The following is a 12,472-nucleotide window of genomic DNA, read 5'->3' as shown; positions in this document are numbered from 1 at the left end:
TATGGTACCTCAATATAGATCAGTGATCTGAGATGGATAATCTGTAGGAGAACGACTTCATGGAAAGGGGATTGTGTGTTACAAGTGGCGCAGTAACCGCCCACTTCAGTGGAGTATTCACAAAAAGAGAACTTAAACCTGAAGTGGTCACCCGCCTGGAGAACATTTCGGATGAGTGCACTGGACAGACGAGCGCGGAAACCCACCGCCTCTGTACACAGCGTGAATGCGTTCTCTGAATACTACTTTGGTGAGTCAGACAGGCCCGTCTAGTGAGCCGCATTCCCGATGATACAATACATTTTCCCTCGTATAGACGGTTTCAATGAATCCCAGAGTTTACACACAATTACCTGAACTACACAGCTGAAGGCCGCCTGGCCCTCAGCCTTCCCAAGGCCTCAACGCTATCGCACACATCCCTGAAGGTATATCTCTGCTCTTCCGTAAGTTCGCCAGTGGTCTCTTCTCCTCCATTATCGAATTGCATATCAGTGGTAAAAGAGAGTCGAGTGTCCAAGCCATAGACGTCCTTGTTAGGGTTGGCAGGAAAGCCGCGCAGCCCGTTCATCATCGCGTAAAGCTCTCGGGAGTCCTCCCTGCAGGGTCGTTAGCAAGGTAAGCAAGAGGCAAAGGGGGAATGAGATGTAAACGTACCTGTCCAAGTGACCCTCGTATACTGTCATATCCTGCATATGTTCCCCACTGCGCTTTGTGACTTTGATTTGAGCATCTCTATTTGGCTCGCCGATGATTTCAATGCGCTTGGAGGGGAAAGTGGCAGCTTGCTAACATTAGCTGACTCGTTTCTTGTGATCACTATAAGTGTTTCTTACCGAATGGTTTCTCTAGAACAACGTTGTACTCGTTATCGATGGTGGGCCGCTGAGGACGGGGAGATGTCGTTCGAGGCATGATTGATGTTCTTTGAGTGGTCTTCAATTCAGTCAAGTTTGATTCTGCCAGGAGATCTGAAAGATGCTATTTGCAGGTATTGCATGTTTATATGGCTCTTACTCGGGATGATATCATCATGGGTGCATTGAGGCGGGGTTTTGGATTCTAGGTGGAGCCGAGTTGCTGTCATTGGCCTACTGTGATAGGGACTGGTACTCTGTACCACCATTCCTTTTACTATTCAAAGCGAACTATTGACCAATCACTGCTCAGACCGGGGTGATGGCTAACTTCACGTGATGTGAGATTCTCTTCTATACATGCTACCATATACTGGCCTACTAGCATCCTTTTGATCCTCAAAACTCGAAAGCAATTTTGTCAGAGAGGATACTGGTGTGGATTCCATCTAAAGTATCAGTTCACTTTCCGGAATTCCCTCTTCGAGCCGCTTACCCGCAACGGCGGATACCCTACTCTCCTGGGATCAGGAAGTTTAGCGTTCTATACAGAGGGAATGGTAATAAAAAGAATCTCACGGGACTCTGAGGTTCTATGGCGTAGAACGCTCATGCGCTGGATACTGTGATTACAGGGTAACCATCTGACGTTGTGCTGGAGGCGATGCGCCAACTTTTCGTACTTAAGGGGTCGACCGCAGCTACACTTAGATTCACCCTTATCTCCATCTTCCCACCACTCCGCTTTCTTCATCCTTTCCCGAAAACCCCAGCTTCCATTCAATCTCTCGCATCATCGCCCGCGCCGATGCCGTCAAATTGGATACGGGAGCGATCGATGCAAAGCCTTGATTAACCGGCAACCGGGTTGTTCGCTCTCTTGGCAGCCATGTCGCGTCGGAAACCACCTGCTCAATGAGGCAGCTCATATGTGCCGTCCCAGTACCCTACTGCCGCTCAATATTCCTACCGGTGTGCGCATAATGATGGCTCCAAGTACTTTAAGGGAACGGTCCGCCATCTGCAGACGCACTGGAGCTCCTTGGTTGCTCTTGTGCAACGTGGTACGTCTTCACTTTCGCACGCGGCGCGCATCGGCTGGGGAAAGATAGATTGGAGCTTGCTTGCTCCCATTTATCTTAAATATCTTTCCATTCCCCCCTCAGCGGCACAGCAACCTTGGGTTTGTGAATTCCCGCGCTGTTCTCGTCATGATGAAATTTCTCACTCTTTTGGCTGCGAGCCTTCCGCTGATTACCGCCATTGACCCTCCACGATTCCCACATCAACCGAAAGGGAATGGGACGAAACGCCTGACGTACAATATTACGACCGACTCACCTGGTCAGTTAACTCCTTCGACGCGCGCCCTTACCTGGATAAGCACGGGCGCGGACGGGGATTATGTCTTCGTTGGCGAGGATGGTTCCTTCATCTTCGAGAACATCGCAACCGGCTCGCAACGGACATTCTTGTCTGCGGATAAGGTACCCGCGGATTACTGGGAGTACTGGATCTCGCCAGACGCCAGCCGCGTGCTCTGGGCTGTGAATTATACGAAGCAGTACCGCCATTCATATTTCGCAGATTACTTGGTCCAAGACGTGGAGACGGGGAACCTGACATCCCTGGTCCCTGGCTCTCAAGGCGACATTCAATATGCAGAATTCAGCCCGGTCTCGTCATCGCAGATTGCATTCGTCCAAGGCAACAACTTGTACGTTTGGAACGATGGACAGATTAAGCAGATCACGAAAAATGGCGGGCCGGATATGTTCAACGCGGTGCCTGACTGGGTGTACGAGGAGGAAACTTTTGGAGACCGCTACACTCTCTGGTATTCTCCTGATGGAAAATACATCGCATTCCTGAGCTTCAATGAGACCGGGGTGGAGACCTTCCGTGTCCCATATTACATGGATGGCAAGAAGGTTGCGCCAGTATACCCACGCGAACTGGAGCTTCGATACCCCAAGGTCGGGACCAAGAATCCTACTGTGCAGTTCAACCTGCTGGATGTTGAGGCTGGTTCGTATGCTACCCTACCAATCGAGGCATTCCCGGAAGACGACCTTGTTGTTGGCGAAGTGGCCTGGGTTACGAAAGAACACGGCAAGGTCCTTTACCGCGCATTCAACCGTGTGCAAGATCACGAAAAGGTGGTCATCGTTGACGTTGCCTCCGGATCCTCCTCTGTTACACGTGAGCGTGACGGCAGCGACGGATGGATCGAAGACAACGTTGTGGTTACTTACATTGGTCCCCTCGGAAACTCGTCCTACAATGGCAACACAGAGTACTACTTGGACCTATCTGACGAAAGCGGGTGGAATCATCTATACCTCTTCCCCGTCAATGGTGGCGAGAAAATTGCTTTGACGTCAGGAGAGTGGGAAGTTTTGTCCATTATTAAGATCGACCGTAAGCGTGGCCTTGTCTACTACACTTCGACCGAGCATCACAGTACGGAGAGCCATCTGTACTCTGTTTCGTTCTCCGGCAAGAAGACACCACTGGTCGATAACACTGTACCAGCTATGTGGACCGCCTCCTTCTCGTCAGGCGGATCGTACTATGTCCTCCGTTACGCTGGTCCGGACGTTCCTTACCAGGAGCTGTACGCCGTAAACTCGACAAAGCCTATTCGCACCATTGTCGATAACAAACGCCTTTACGATACACTCCAGACTTATAACCTGCCCAACATAACCTATCTCGAACTCGCACATCCAGATGGATTCACCCTGGATGCTATGCTGCGCCTCCCACCGGACTTCGACCCCTCCAAGAAGTATCCTATGCTGCTCATTCCCTATGGGGGACCTAACGCTAAGGAAGTCACGAAGACCTTTAGCGCACTGAACTGGAAAGCCTACATTGCGGCAGAACCCGAACTAGAGTACATCACCTTGACCGTCGACAACAGAGGCACTGGGCGCAAAGGCCGCGCTTTCCGCTCAGCGGTTGCATCCAACCTGGGAGATCTTGAAGCGCAGGACCAGATTTGGGCCGCGAAGGAGCTTGCCAAGAATCCTTGGGTGGACAGCAAGCATATTGGAATCTTCGGCTGGTCGTATGGAGGCTATCTCTCCTCCAAGGTCGTGGAGCGCGCTGACCCCATCATCTCGTTCGCTCTCATCACTGCGCCCGTGTCTGACTGGCGCTTTTACGATTCCATCTACACGGAGCGGTACATGAAAACCCCCGATATTAACCCCGAGGGATACAACAAGTCCCGTGTGCACGATACCACGGGTTTCAAGAACATCGCCGGCGGTGTCGTGATCCAGCACGGCACTGGCGACGACAATGTGCACTTCCAGAACTCAGCTGCTCTCGTGGACTTGCTGATGGGAGACCGCGTCACGCCAGAGAAGCTGCAAGCGCAGTGGTTCACTGACTCGGACCACAGCATCGTGTATAACAATGGCGGGAAGTTTCTGTATAGGCAGCTGAGTAAGAAGCTGTACGAGGAGAAGCAGAGGACTGAGGATTCAAGAGGTGGACATCAGTGGAGCAGGAGAGGCGCACATGGTGGTAGCCTTGTGGCGAGGGAAGGGACATGATTGTCGCTTTGATAACGAATGATTTGCTAATATCATAGGTGGCCATGCTGCGATCTTCTGTTGTTCTATTCTAGTAAGCATGCACAGTCGCTGCCAAATAATAAATGTTGGATTCACTCGATACCCTCCGTCCCGCACAATGAAGAGTATGTGCTTTCCGAAGCTTTTGCCTCCCTGGAATGTTGGTCGGTATATGCGAGGTATTACTCTTGCTCAGCAGTGAATTGAAATACACGTGACCGCCATTTCTTGTCCGAGATCATCGAATCGGCCGCATTTACGGATCATTGCTGCTGGAGTATAACTGCGGCGTAGCCCGGCCTTATAGCTACCGGGGAGACGTCGCACTAATTACTGGCGCTCCCACGTCCAAAGACGATAACTGATTGCACTACCTTCCGGATACGGCTAGGAGATTTGCCAAGCCTAGCTTGACTACACCTCAGCCCATACCACAAGGCAAAGACCTCAGTTCTAACATCGCGGAAACAAACCCAATCACCACAATGTCAGGGCCCACGTACAAGTTGTGGATTGGCGGCGAGGAGCGAGAGGGCAATGCAGAGCAGTCAGCTACCCCTCACCACCAACGCATTCGAAGTTATTCCTGATAAGTTACAGAATTCCCATCGAGAATCCCGCAACGGGAGAAATATTTGCACACTGCCATGCGGCCTCCGCCGCCGACGTTGAAGAAGCAGTACAGCTTGCACACAAAACATTCAGATCTGGCGTTTGGTCCAAAGCCCCCCGCCACGTGCGAGCAGATATCCTAGATAAGATTGCTGAGCTTCTGACCGCCAACCTGAAACGGCTCATTGAGCTCGAAGTACGGCAAACGGGCCGGGCCATTCGCGAAATGAATGCTCAGGTGCCCACGTTGGTCAAGTGGTTCAAGTACTACGCCGCGCTCATACGAACGGAAGAGCGTCCTGTGCTACCTACCGTTGGCCAATTACATAATTGGATTGATCGGAAACCTCTCGGAGTCGTTGTCCAGATCACGCCGTTCAATCACCCGCTGCTGATTGCAGTGAAAAAAATAGCACCTGCGCTCGCAGCGGGGAATTCCATCATCTTGAAGCCTAGCGAGCTGACCCCATTGACGTCGTTGGAGCTCGGGAGGTTGATGAAAGAGGCTGGACTGCCGGATGGAGTCTTCTCTGTGTTGCCTGGCTTGGGACCAACGACTGGGAAGGCCCTTGTCGAACATCCCCTCGTGAAGAAAGTGGATGTTACTGGCGGTACTCCAGCAGGAAGAGCCATCGGAGCAATAGCAGGTCGGAATTTGGCTCGCTTTACGGCCGAGCTGGGTGGTAAAGCTCCGCTTCTGGTTTTTGAAAAGGCAAACGTGGATCTCGCTGTCAATGGTATTGCTTTTGGGAGCTTTATCGCTTCTGGTCAAACGTGCGTGGCTGCAACACGCATTATTGTGCAGAATTCTGTACTGGACCAGGTGGTGGAGAAGCTAAAAGCAAAGGCCGAGTCGATTGAGCAACGCATGGGATCTCCAGATAATGCTGAGTCCATGATGGGCCCCTTGGTGTCAGCAAAACAACTGGTGCATGTTCGAGCGTTGGTAGACGATGCGGTCGCCGCGGGAGTAAGAGTTATTACTGGTGGTGCAAGAATGACAGGCTCCTCTCCGCTGGATAGGACCGACTTCTCGAGAGGGTATTACTACCCTCCAACCATTCTCGTTGATGGCCCGTCCGCGAAGATTGTAGATACGCGGCTATGGAAAGAAGAAGCCTTTGGTCCGGTCATCGTTGTAGTTGGGTTTGACGCGGAGGATCAAGCTCTAACGTTGGCAAACGATTCCGAATTCGGTCTCGGTGCGGCCGTTTGGACGCAAGATCTTTCGCAGGCTTTTCGTGTGTCTGAGGGCATCGAAGCCGGAATCTGTTGGGGTATTGTTCAGATCGAAGATGTCTGAGAAGTCTGTCACTGATGATTCACAGTGAATACACACCACAGAAATGATCCGAGTAGCCCATGGGGCGGTCTCAAAAGCTCGGGTGTCGGGAGCGAGAATGGAGTTGGTGAGTCATGATTCGTTGTTCACTGAATGAAACTGACAAGAACCACTCCAGATGCATACCATGCCTACACTACGACGAAGAGCACTATCATCAATTACGCGAGTGCACATGATAGTCTTGCAAGCGATGACTGGTTCAGGGAAGGCTCCGGAACAGTTCGCTACGGGTAAAGCTGGACTGAGAGGGCCATTTCATGGCCTCTCACCAGTATTTGTTAGGTCCAACACGGTTCTGATGTGGCCATGTTCAAGCGAATCTGGCTCTGAATGAGGACTCGGGCTGGGTGGCCTTTACGAAACGTGCTGGGGAGTTGAGTCACGATTTCACCAGTTACGATCTATTAATTGGTTAGTGTCCGTTACGTTAAACCTCTCCCTTCATTTTGTCGGGCGGCCTTTCCGGGGCGTGGCCAAGCACTATAGAGCTTCAATAGAGATCCCGGAAACAATGACAATCTCCCATCTAGCAGGGGGCCGGGGAAGGTCCTTAGTATTGCGTTTGCACCTCGCGCATGTGCGTGGTAGGCATCTGCCCAAGTGATACCTAGGCACCGAAAGGCGGAAGGACCTCCAACGGGCCACCTCATGTTCCTGATTCCCGAGAACTTGAAGTTGGCGGTCACCTCATATTACAAGCACATTCCTTGACCGCTCCAAGCTAGTCCGTTACTTAATACAACCGCAAATGCAAAACCGACCCGCTCCAGCATTCTGTCCAGATCCTTTTATTGTGCAAGTAGCAATGCTTGACACTTCGAGGCCTGACAGTCTCAAATGAGGCCACCGGATCGAGGTTCTGTTTCGCATCACAGGGATTTGACTGCGACTTCTCAAGGCTGTAACTTGCTTCCTTCCCAGAATTTGCTCCTTGGGACGTTCACGTCTTGGGGTTCAGCCCGGTGCCCACTACTCTCATGTTGGGATATCCGGTCGACATCGATCTCACCCTGATGAATATTCCGCCAGTAAGTAGACGGCCCAAAGTACTACACCAGCAGGAGCTAACCGCACATCAAGTGGGTTGCTGGCATTACTCTTGCCATCGCCTTCTGCGTCACCCTCTTCTGCCTCCGCTCCCTCAAGATAGCTCGAAGGCGAAAGGATTTCTACCCTGGGTACCGTAAGAAGGAGATCGGCTCCGGAATCAGAGAGGTGTCCAAGCTCATGGCGGCCCATCACACCCCAGCGAACATTTCATCAACCACCGACGATTCTGGCCCTGGCACCCCACCCTCCTCTATTGAGCCACTTGTCGAACCGCTTTGCTCCAAACCTCTGGTCCACCTGAAAGCCTACTTGGACAAACAAACCCACTTGCACGTTCTCCAACACTTCTGCGGTAAACCGCTACCCCACGCTCCAAGCAACCTCAACGACGCAGTCTTCGTCGGCCTCGGCATGGAGTGGTTCGAGAGAAAGCCCAATCCCATCACTGAAATCGGCCTGGCCGTCATGCCTGCTTCAGCGCTCATCTCGTACTCACAAGCCCCAGAAGGCTTATTCCTCGATCTCCTGCAGCATATTTCAGTGTTTCACTGCCATATAATAGAGACGTGCCATCTCGTCAATCAAATCCTCGCCCCAGATGCGTCGGACAATTTCCAGTTTGGCAAAAGCCGCTACACGACGCACAAGGAAGCGCAGCAGGTGTTGAAATCGATACTTACCAGTCACACTTACCCCGACGGAACCCCACGCCCCGTCATCCTCCTCGGCCACGGCCTGCGCGAGGACAAAGCTAAGCTGAGGAAGGAAATGGGCATCGATGTGGACACACTTGAGAATGTGGTCTTCATCATGGAGACCCGACCTCTCGCCGTGGAGGCGAACTTGATCGAGAATAATGGAGGGAAGCTCAGTGATTTGGTCACGGGGTTTGGCATTACACCGGTGCATCTCCACAACGCGTGGAATGACATCGCCAATGCTACAATTCTCGCACTCCTCATCGGCTTCAAGGAGAGACTGTTTCCGGAACCACGATGGAAACAGTGGTTGCCAGTGAGACCTCTGCTCTCTCTCCTTGCCAAATTCAAGGACCAATTCTTTCCTCCTGAAGGGAAAAAGAAGAACCGGTTTCCAGCGAACCCGACGATTGACGTTATCCCAACCGACGACATTATGAGATCCTTCCAGCAGGTTTGCAAGTCCAAGCATCCTCCTCCCTGGGGAATCCCATCGTTCTGCTACCGCTGCGAAGCCACAACCCACACGAGGATGAAATGCACCGCCGTCATCGAACAACCCTGCACACTCTGTCTGGCGGCCCAAGGACCGCGGAACAAGGGAATCAGGGCGAAGGCGAAACAGCATCGCGCGGAGAGATGCGGGTGGTCGGCTTATATCAGGTATGAGGATCCGCCGGATTGGGTGAGGACGCTGAGTAGGGTTCAAAGGAAGGAGTTTCAGATTGCCAAGAGTAGTGAGGATTATGAGACACTGGGGAGGCTGGTGTGCGCGGCGTATCCGAGGCCAATGAGGGATGAGAGCTTGGAAGACGAGGAGGGGGAGGCTCTCGCGATTGGGGCTTCTGAATCGCCGGAGGAGCGGGCGCAGGAGAGCAATGGGCGCTTGGATGACGACAACAACGCCGAGGAGAACCTTGCTATGCGCGGTTTTGGATCCCCGCGTGAGAGCGCTGATTCCAATTGCGTCGACGGGCACGAACGATATTAAAGACAAGGGAAAGCGTTTCAAAGGGAAGGATGTTCGAACCCGCAGTGTTAATGAGCGCGCTCATGGTGTCCAGGTACGCCGCCCAACGGTCATGAACACATCGTCGAGTTGCACTCTGTGGGAGAGCGCCACGATCAATAACTCGAGCGGACTGGCGTGATGGGCGTCAAGCTGACTTTGAGCGACGAGCTCTCCATCGCTGAGGAGTATCGCCAGGCAATCGAGCAGGTGTCCGCAGGTTACCGAGCGATAATACTCGCGATCTTTAAATGACCATGCGAGATCACTGATGTTCGGCTTATATGTTGCATATTTTGGCTGCGAAGGATGGAATTTTCGGGTTACATAGGTTTTGGTACCGAGGAGACACACCTCGCCTTAGGCGGAAACTGTGAGTTTATATCTGGAGGGAATATGGTTCTCTGTATGATTGGCTACATACGGGTGTTAATCTGGAAGTCCATTATACATAGTCATAAAGCCATGATTGTATTGCCTGAGTGAGAGTCTTAGCCAGCTACATAGAGACACCAGTATACCCGCATGCATTTCTCCCTCCTCTAATCCCAATCCGAGGGCTTAGAAGTCCTTTAGAAAACCCGCATGTAAAGTAGTATGAACCAATGAATCCGAAAAGAGAAAATCATCACCTCAAAGCCCAAGATCGAGTAGATCATCGACACTCCAACTCGACCGTACCAACCTAGCATCCACCAAGCGCACCGCCATCCACGCTTTTACCATTACCACCCTTCTGGCAATCCCCACTTGTTATCAGCAGGTGCCTTCGAACGATCCCTCAAAATCCTCTCTTTCTCCATCTCAATCCTGCTCTCCGATGTCATGATACCGCACTTTATCCTGGCTTCAAATAAATCGAACTCCCTTCTCGCATCCGCCATCATCCTTTCTCCCCTAATGATATCATCACGGAGGGCGGAAATCGACTCTGGTTCGTTCTCGGTGTCATTTCTCGCGCTGTTCTCATCCGTCCACTTGTCGTGAATGAATGAAAGCGCAGCAGCGAAGGAGGTCAATGACTGAAGAGGGTCGATCGCCTGAATGCCGGAGTGCGCGTCACGGAATTTAGTGTCTTTCTCCGCCGTTGTGGTTTTGCTGGGAACGCTGGAGGAGCTCGGAGTCGGCATATGCGAACCTTTCACGATTAGTATACACGTTAAACTTGGAGGATTCAAGGATTCTTACCAGTTTCAGAAGAAGATTCGTCGTCAGTGGAGCCAAAATCCTCGGGAAAGGCTGAAGAGTTGCGACCGCTCATAGGAGTCGATGATCCGGCGCAGGAAGCTTCTGATAGCGCACCGAGTGATTTCCCGTGGTTGGTTGCACTAGCTTTCACATCCCTAGCGGAGGCTGTAGAGTTACCATCCTCACTAGGAGTCGTGATGGGAAAGCAGGGCCACAGATTGAACGATGGTATGCCGAGGTCATTTGCAGGCTTCTCCACGTTCCAAGTGACGGAATTCGCAGCACTGCCTTTGAACGAACTGACATCTCCCCAGCCGGAATAGCCGTTGACGCGGCCGGGTCCGGGTTCGACATCTTCCTCGTCATTCTCAGGCCTATTGGGGGCGTGGGAAGGAGCACGCGACCTCTCGGAGCAAGCAACGTTCGTATTGTCGGTCTTGTTGCCTCGGGCGGATATGGGGCAGTCTTCGCTGGAATGACTGTGGTTCCAACAGTATACACAATAGGGGTCGTGCTTGACAGGTCGCTCCTTAGGGACAGCATCCCAAGTGGATTGGTGGAGGCGACTCTCTGTAGGCGTAAAGAGACGTTTGGATGCGGTTTCGTGAGGCTTGACTGCCGGTTTGGGAGTTGTGGCGGCAGTTTTCCATCCCCACGTGTCATAGTCGGACTTTGCTGACGGCTTGGGAGTAGTGGACCGAGACTCTGGTATATTGGACTTGCCACCGGTGGTACTCTCAGCGTGGCTTTCACAAAGCTGGAAAGGGTATTGGTGTGTATGGAATCTAACGCGAATATCGAAGACGGGGTAAACTACAGAAGAATGGCCAGACGAGCCGCAATAACAGCATGCCACTTTTTTCTGCTCATCCTCCGCGGATTGATCGTGCTTAGCATGTCCGTGATCGATGTTCGATGCAGTTTGCTTCATGGCTTGAGCAGGTGGTGTGCAATGTGGACGGCTCAAATGATGGGGACGAGTGACAGGATGAATGTAGCCGTAAATGTCCCAAGGATGTGGATAATACGCACCCGCCATACCTCCAAAGCCATAGCCCAACAGCGGGTGTGGTAGGCCCCACGGGTAGCCGTACAGAGGCGGCATGGATCCGTAGGTTGCGGCTAAGCTGCTCATCCTCCCCGGAAGATGAGAGTAGTTGGTGGGGACGGGCGGACGGATCGAAGAGCGGTTTTTGGTAGACTGTTGACGAGAAGATGGTGCATTGTCTGCTCCGCGTTGTTTTACCTCTGTCGAGGTACCGTGAACGTTGGCACTCTGTTCCAGGTGGGCGCGTTCCCACTGGGCGGCCGACGTGTCGCAATCTTCGAAATCGTGATCGGGATCATTACAAACAGGACAAGCCTTTTTCTTCTGACGTTGACCGTGAAGAGACAGTTCAGGTTCCGCTAGATGCTTCTTCGTTTTCGGTGGGTGGTTGGGAACTTCACTCGTCTCAGTAGCGCGAATACTCTCTCTGAGGGAACGACCAAACACGCTCTGAATATCTTTCTCCGTCACTTCTTCGGCGTGCCTCTGTTTCTTACGTGCTTCGCGAGGTTCTTTCGTCCACAGCATATCAGGGCAAGCCCGGTTAGCGTGATCCACCATGCCGCAATCGAAACAGGGAACCACCTCTTTAGGACAGGCGTCTCTACGGTGACCCTTCTCTCCACACCTGTCGCAGGTGATGGTAGCCATGCAGTCTTTCTCGTCGGGAGGGTGGACTTTGCCACACTTTTGGCACCGCCGGCAATCTTCCATCTTGTGCCCGCCTTTTCCACACTTTCCGCATCGCCAACAGTTCTCTGCGGTGTGTTTCCCCTTGCCGCAGTTCTCGCATTTCGCGTCTTCTGGCACAGGTTGCGATCGCTTGTTGGAGATCGGAGCAGCATGTTTGGTGTCGCGGTGACTGAGAAGCAGAGTGTTAGCACGTGGACAATCTGGAAAATGTTGGTATCGAAAAAGCGAAACATACCGGGTCTGGCCAGCCGTAGCTGCATCCGTATTGCCTTTGGAATCGCAAGCCAGGCTTCGTGGTTCAGATTTCCCGTTGACCTGCGGTGCAGCTGGAACATCGCGCTTGCGCTCTGCTTTGCCATCCGCACGGTTCCATGTATCTCCGTCA

At 52.4% G+C, this 12,472-nt stretch overlaps 4 protein-coding genes across 4 annotated transcripts; 3 read left to right on the top strand and 1 right to left on the bottom strand.

The window, feature by feature from the left end:
• Positions 1-194: 194 nt before the first annotated feature.
• On the bottom strand, positions 195-1,022 carry EI97DRAFT_500345 (uncharacterized protein). Its single transcript, XM_033802657.1, has 3 exons — positions 837-1,022; positions 658-784; positions 195-599 (listed from the first exon to the last, which is right to left on the bottom strand). The coding sequence occupies exons 1-3, from the start codon at positions 913-915 to the stop codon at positions 359-361; spliced, it is 447 nt and encodes a 148-aa protein (XP_033654904.1). The 5' UTR covers positions 916-1,022; the 3' UTR covers positions 195-358.
• Positions 1,023-1,826: 804 nt separating this feature from the next.
• On the top strand, positions 1,827-4,535 carry EI97DRAFT_432242 (seprase). Its single transcript, XM_033798128.1, has one exon. It carries the CDS (start codon positions 2,069-2,071, stop codon positions 4,421-4,423), a length of 2,355 nt encoding a protein of 784 aa, XP_033654903.1. The 5' UTR covers positions 1,827-2,068; the 3' UTR covers positions 4,424-4,535.
• A 367-nt stretch (positions 4,536-4,902) lies between these two features.
• Positions 4,903-6,941, top strand: EI97DRAFT_432240 (aldehyde dehydrogenase-like protein). The gene is made up of 4 exons (XM_033798127.1): positions 4,903-4,991; positions 5,045-6,333; positions 6,385-6,465; positions 6,517-6,941. The coding sequence occupies exons 1-4, from the start codon at positions 4,930-4,932 to the stop codon at positions 6,633-6,635; spliced, it is 1,551 nt and encodes a 516-aa protein (XP_033654902.1). The 5' UTR covers positions 4,903-4,929; the 3' UTR covers positions 6,636-6,941.
• A 458-nt stretch (positions 6,942-7,399) lies between these two features.
• EI97DRAFT_416170 (uncharacterized protein) lies at positions 7,400-9,623 on the top strand. The gene is made up of 3 exons (XM_033796882.1): positions 7,400-7,429; positions 7,482-8,465; positions 8,535-9,623. The coding sequence occupies exons 1-3, from the start codon at positions 7,415-7,417 to the stop codon at positions 9,138-9,140; spliced, it is 1,605 nt and encodes a 534-aa protein (XP_033654901.1). The 5' UTR covers positions 7,400-7,414; the 3' UTR covers positions 9,141-9,623.
• Positions 9,624-12,472: the final 2,849 nt, after the last annotated feature.

The sequence above is a fragment of the Westerdykella ornata genome, assembly GCF_010094085.1.
Source record: "Westerdykella ornata strain CBS 379.55 unplaced genomic scaffold EI97scaffold_7, whole genome shotgun sequence".
Classification (NCBI taxonomy): domain Eukaryota; kingdom Fungi; phylum Ascomycota; class Dothideomycetes; order Pleosporales; family Sporormiaceae; genus Westerdykella; species Westerdykella ornata.
The sequence above is the reverse complement of the archived record's forward strand: the minus strand, read 5'-3'. Positions and strand labels throughout refer to the sequence as shown.

Coding starts and splice junctions, on each gene's coding strand:
- EI97DRAFT_416170 (XM_033796882.1), top strand. Junction 8,466..8,534: donor GATGGAAACAGTGGTTGCCA/GTGAGACCTCTG, acceptor GGGAAAAAGAAG/AACCGGTTTCCAGCGAACCC.
- EI97DRAFT_500345 (XM_033802657.1), bottom strand. CDS start 915: ATGCCTCGAACGACATCTCCCCGTCCTCAGCGGCCCACCATCGATAAC. Junction 785..836: donor TGTTCTAGAGAAACCATTCG/GTAAGAAACACT, acceptor AATGTTAGCAAG/CTGCCACTTTCCCCTCCAAG. Junction 600..657: donor TACGAGGGTCACTTGGACAG/GTACGTTTACAT, acceptor ACGACCCTGCAG/GGAGGACTCCCGAGAGCTTT.
- EI97DRAFT_432242 (XM_033798128.1), top strand. CDS start 2,069: ATGATGAAATTTCTCACTCTTTTGGCTGCGAGCCTTCCGCTGATTACC.
- EI97DRAFT_432240 (XM_033798127.1), top strand. CDS start 4,930: ATGTCAGGGCCCACGTACAAGTTGTGGATTGGCGGCGAGGAGCGAGAG. Junction 4,992..5,044: donor CGAGAGGGCAATGCAGAGCA/GTCAGCTACCCC, acceptor GATAAGTTACAG/AATTCCCATCGAGAATCCCG. Junction 6,466..6,516: donor CGGGAGCGAGAATGGAGTTG/GTGAGTCATGAT, acceptor GAACCACTCCAG/ATGCATACCATGCCTACACT.